Here is a 5982-nt window from a genome sequence, read left to right on the forward strand (position 1 = left end):
CTCCCTTGACTCGAGTGGCGTCTGATAACGAGAATATTCCTAATGTGGTTAGGAAATAGCTGTTTCTGCTCAATATTTATGTGCTTTTCTTAGCTTAGTATTCACAAACGCACCTTCACTCAAGGCTTCGCCTCGACTTCACCAAGTCAAGGCGAAGCGCTCTCCTCCACTCAAGGAGCAGCTGGGTTTCAAGAACGCTCCTCGAGCAGGGGGGCGATCGGAGATCTGTTCGTTCCGCTTGTTCGTTCTCCTGGGAGAGAACAAGCGCGCTGATTGGCTGAAGCGGGAGATGCCACTCAAGGCCGGGGGGTGGTGCCAATTCTTTTTTTTGTTTGAGGTTTTCTTTTTTGGTGACGTCATGCCGCGTCATAATGAAAATTTCGTCTGCTACAACGGAACGCCGAGCGAGACCGTTCGCGCGGGGATCGCACGCGCGCTCCGGCGCGTAAAAGCGGCTTTTCACGGCGTAGATTGGATTGATACGGCGGCTTCGGCTGCCGCAACGGCGTAGTTTTCGAGAAAATGGCGCTCGCCGCGGGTGTTGTCGCAGCGTTGGCGATTCTCGACGAAGAGGAAGAGGTGTTGGAGGTGCGGAATGCTTTTGAAGAGTTGAGCGAGTGTGAATTCCGGCGTCGTTTTCGTTTCTCGAAACGAACGGTACGTTGGTTGTGCGGCGAACTGGACCCCATCATCGGGTGCCGACGAGCCAGTGGAATTTCAACGAAGCGGAAGGTGTTGTGTGCGCTGAGATTTTTCGCGACCGGCTGCTTCCAGCGAGCTGTCGGCAGTGAGGAGTTCATCGGCCTGTCGCAGCCGTCCGTCAGCGACACGGTCCACGAGGTGGCACACGCCATCGCTGTCGTTGGCGGACAAAAACGGTGGGTGGCGTTTCCCGAAACATCACAAGCGAAGGAGCGAACAAAGGCGTCGTTCGCTCGGCTCGGGCGGATTCCCGGTGTGCTGGGGTGCGTCGACGGCACGCTCATCGCCATCCAGAAGCCCCACGGCCTGAGCCCCGGCGACACGGCGAATTACATGTCGCGGAAGGGCTTCTACGCCTTGAACACCATGATCGTGAGTATTCATGCATTGTAAGCGTAGCGAATCGTTTCATTTTTAGTTTTCCGCTTTACTGAGACTTGCGACAGTGTTCTGGGAGCGGGATTTTGAATCGACTATCCAGAACGGTAATGGGTTCGTCTCGGGGCACCTCTCTTAGTATAAGCGATGAAATCTTGCGACGCGCAGTTCGCTGTGCTTCAGTGGCCTCGACAGTGCATAAAATTATCGCTGATCGATCGCCAAATGTACCCTCAACCATGATTCTCGATGTCTATATCTTGAGAGTAGCGCTCCATGCATAATGTGTGTCCTCATTGTTGATTGTGTGATGGGCGTTGCTTTAATTAACTACGTATTGTTTCATCACCCTTTTTCACTCGCGAGTCTTTTTATGCTCTAAGTAGTTTGTGATACAGTTGCTTAAACATACAGTAGTAATTTGGGGTAAAGCCTGCTGTGGCCAGAAGCTGGGTTGGTCCAAACAATAAGCATGCAGACTATATACCATTTCTCACTGTCTTGATCAAGCCAAGTGAATGTGTTAGCGCTTATGGTATAAGTCCTATCTTGTCGACGATGTGTTCATAGCTATGTTTGAATGGCAGGTAACAATGCAGGCATATGTAGTTATATTAACATAACAGCTTTTGCGAGGTCTTTTGTGACTACAATTTTGACTCAATTAAATTCCGCAGACCTGTGATGCCGACCTCTGGATTCTGGATATCAATCCATGTTTCCCGGGGTCGTGCCATGACTCGTGGGTGTGGCGGAGGAGCTCTCTTCGGCGGCACGTGGGAGCTGAACTGCGGCTTGGCGAATGCTTGCTTGGTAGGTGCTGGCAATCTTTGCCACAATCAAGACGATATTTCCACGTTCGTTTATTGCCTTATATTGATGTATTCATGTTTCAGCCACACCAATTGTTAATGCTTGGTGCAGAGTGCCTCAATGTGTGGAAAGCTTCTTCGTGATCTTTTTTTTTTTCGATCAATCTGTTGTGATCACACGCAGAACGCAAACAGTCAAGTTTCGAGAGCTTATGCAAGCACCAGCGATAACGCTGGAAGGTTCTATAACTGCTTTATTAAAGACGCATTCTGCTGATGTTCAGATTACTTGACGGCTCACAGTTGCTCATGTTGCTTTCACATTGTATTTTCATTTTTGGGCACAAATTCATCCAAATAAAAAAAGTTTAGTCTTGAACACACTGACTGCTGCCTTCGTCAGTATCACTGCCACGTGACACTATAACTACAGCTGTCATGCTGCCCTTGTGCAGGAGACTCTGGCTATCCTTTGGAACCGTGGCTCATGACGCCAGTGCTCGGACGTCCAGCTAGTGGCACCCCTGAGAGCGAGTACAACAAGGCCCACACCACCATGCGCAATGTTGTGGAGAGGTGCATCGGGGTCCTAAAGAGCAGGTTCCGCTGCTTGCAGCGTTACCGGACTCTGCTCTACAACCCCGACAAAGCAGCCACCATCATTGCTGCTTGCGCAGCTCTTCACAACATTGCAATGGCGGCACGTGAGCCTGCTCCTGAAGGGGACGATGACGACACAGACGACGATGACGACTCTGAGGTGCCACCAGCAGCTGATGAGCCATCGCCGCCACAAGAACAAGGTCCAGCACCACGGCTGTTGCATCTCAAGGGCCAGCAGCAGCGCAGCCGCGTGGTCAACCTGTTCCGTGGACCGCGGACCCCACATGCTGCGCACCTGCGTAGGGTACGCAGCCGCCTGCAACGACCTCGGCAGCGTTGCGTGGTGCGTGTTTCTCTTTGTTCCTTATGTTAGTCACTGGCATGTTGAAGGAAAGCTCGCTTTATTTTAATGCACTCTTTTAATGAAACAACATTGACAACTTGCTGCAACATTTTTAATGAAACAGGGTTGTCTTTACAATGAATGACCCCTTTGCCAAGCAATGCCATCTGAATGAAATACTTTGACCAGCTTGTCACAATATGGTGCTTCACAGTAAGCACAAGTGAGAGCTCAACTGTAAATGGCACATGACGCCATTCACAGCCAAAGTGGTAACCTGAAAAGGCAGCCTCAACCAGCGCAGCAACAGGGGCTAGTTTTACTGAAACAAGGATTGTGCTTTTACACATGAAGTAAACATTCACAAGACATATAACAAGCAATGCACATATAAGGCAAAATAAAGCTACTTTGCATCAACACGTGCACTTTGCAACACAAAAGTCATTGCAGTACATGAAAACAAAGTACAGTTGAACCCACATATATCGAATTGACTAAAAGACTATAACTGGTTCGATATATTGAGCTATTCGACACAAAACTGTTGGAGAATTTATTGCCTCCTAAGTGGTACGTTGGCTTCACGGAACTGCTTTGCAATAATATTAGAAAGACGCCGTCACGGCACTGCGTAGGGATCTTTTTTGTTTTGCATTTTGCATGGTTTAGAGTCAGCGATGCACTGTTATATGCAAGGGTGGGTTGTACACATGAGGACATGGTGTGGATGTAAATGACAGCTGTGTGTACTCGTCAGGCGCTGAAAGCATCTAGTCTGCCTTGGCCCTATTGTCAGTCTTGTTCCTAAGAATCATACAGTGCATGCTTCTTGGGATGTTGATCACAGCGGAGACGTAACGCTTTTTCCCCATCTTCGGCAATATTAATATCACCAACTTTGCGGATATCAGCATCGCTTTTCCATTTTATGGCATGTATAAAGCTCGCAAAAAGGTGCAAAAAAATCGAGCTGCAATCCGGATGTATCAAAATGACTAGAAAACACTTACTGCAGACTGTAAATATAAAAATACACTACACTGTGAGCATATATTACAAAATTTCTTATTGCATTACATCGTATGTTGAGATTTAAAAAATCACATTGCAAAAACATGATTCTAAATGCAATCTCATTGCGCTATGCTCATTTACTACAAAACTGCTGAATGTATAACCTCACATGATGAGATTGAAGAGACAATGACGTGGCGTGACACGATTCACCACTGCAACTGCACTGTGCTATGTACAATAAAACAGCACATCCGTGCTTCTCATATACAGGAAAAGAAAATTTACAGAGAACATTTGCAGGGTGCTTCAAAAAGAAACCAACATACCACAGCTTGTGGTATGAAATGAACAGAAATAATATATAAAATAAAAACACAGGGCACTGCAGTAACAATCCTACATACCACAGCTTGTGGTATGTAAGGAAAGAAAAAAAAGAATGCGTAAGACAAAATATCACGGCTCGTGGTATGAAATGAACAGAAATAATACATAAAAAAACACAGGGCACTGCAGTAACAAACCTACATACCACAGCTTGTGGTATGTAGGTTTGTTATGTAGGGAAAGAAAAAAAAAGAATACGTAAGACAAAATATCACAGCTCGTGGTATGAAATGAACAGAAATACATAAAAAAACACAGGGCACTGCAGTAACAAACCTACATATCACAGCTTGTGATATGCAGGGAAAGAAAAAGAATACATAGGATAAAAAAAAAACACCACTGCAAAAGACAAATTATGGCGCAGGTGGCTGCCGTTGGAGCGCCGCAGTGAGGGCCCGGACGAGGGCACCGATGCCCTGCAGCTCGCCCGCGACGTCATCAAGACTCCGAGCCTGACGTTCAGCGGCCGCTCGATGACGCCTGGCCTCGTCAGCGAGCTGCTGCAGTGCCTCGCCCTGCCGCCTGGTGTTCTCAGCGAGCTGCTCCAGCGCCGCGGCCTGCCGATCGCCAACATCGCGCAGCTGTGCCAGGAGCTGGAAACCAAGAAATGTGTTGCCATTATCATCCATGCATTTCTCACTATGGACTCTTCGCTGGAAGCTTCTGTTTGTGAAGAGTCTCAGTGTGCACAACAATTTCCTCTTTGTTGAAAATCCACTGGCCCAACGGCATCCATGAATGGTGCCGGTTCACCGCACAACCAATGCACTTCGTTTGGACAGACCGAAACGGTGCCGGAATTCATTTTTGCTCAACTCATCAAACGCATCTCGCACCTCCAACCACCTCTGCACGAGAAGAAACCAAACAGCCCTTTTCAGGGCTACACAACCGTTGCTCGGCCTTACGAGGTGACCAACATAATCACAACCTCCTTCCGAACCCTCACTTGCTGCAGTATGCAAAACATGCAGCAAGCAGATGCGACACAGGTGCAAAATGTGCATTAGTGTATGATAAGTTACATAAGTTCGTTTTTTGTACAGAACCTTAGGCAATAGCACATTTTCATATATAATGCTTTAGAAGCATATGACACTACAGGGAACCATCTCGAGACGTTACACATTCTTCATGTAAATTTACTGTTTCACCTTAACTACAAAGCAGGATACCTGCTTGTTCAGTCTGACAGTAAACAATTAGCTTACCTTCAACCCTTCTTTAGTACTAACATACACCTGCACGCATGAGCATCACCTATGAGCCTGTAATATCATCTGCAGTTAATGAAGTTGGTATTCACGAACCGTGTTGGTCTGCTGCTGCTGCTCCATTAAACCCGGTAGCACGGCGCGGACGGCTGATGGCTGGCGCCTCCGCGGTTGGCGCTGGGGTACTGAAAACAAAAACATTACTTTACTTCACAGCAGACACCAATGGAACAAGTGTTTTAAAGCTCTGAAATGGATTATCTTATTAAACGACTTATACTGTTAATAGGAAAACATCAAACTTACACGCTGGGGCCGCATCCTCCTCGGCCACACCAGCGGCAGCCGGAGCAGAGCTCACGAAGGCCTGTTATAGTAAGAAGTTTCTTTAGTGACACATTGAGTGCAATAAGAAACATAAAGTGCAAGGTGTGAAAGTTCACCTGCAAGCCGCTGGTGCCCGGCCTGTCCCCGACCGAGACCCTTGGCGGTGCAGGCAACGGCTGAGGGCGGCGGAAGT

General features: G+C 47.6%; 1 protein-coding gene across 1 annotated transcript; it reads left to right on the forward strand.

Annotated features, from left to right (window-relative positions):
- Window positions 1-249: 249 nt before the first annotated feature.
- On the forward strand, window positions 250-5982 carry LOC119399391 (putative nuclease HARBI1). The gene is made up of 4 exons (XM_037666202.2): window positions 250-1074; window positions 1758-1893; window positions 2348-2838; window positions 4613-5982. The coding sequence occupies exons 1-4, from the start codon at window positions 523-525 to the stop codon at window positions 4637-4639; spliced, it is 1206 nt and encodes a 401-aa protein (XP_037522130.1). The 5' UTR covers window positions 250-522; the 3' UTR covers window positions 4640-5982.

Source organism: Rhipicephalus sanguineus, chromosome 7 (genome assembly GCF_013339695.2).
Source record: "Rhipicephalus sanguineus isolate Rsan-2018 chromosome 7, BIME_Rsan_1.4, whole genome shotgun sequence".
NCBI lineage: Eukaryota > Metazoa > Arthropoda > Arachnida > Ixodida > Ixodidae > Rhipicephalus > Rhipicephalus sanguineus.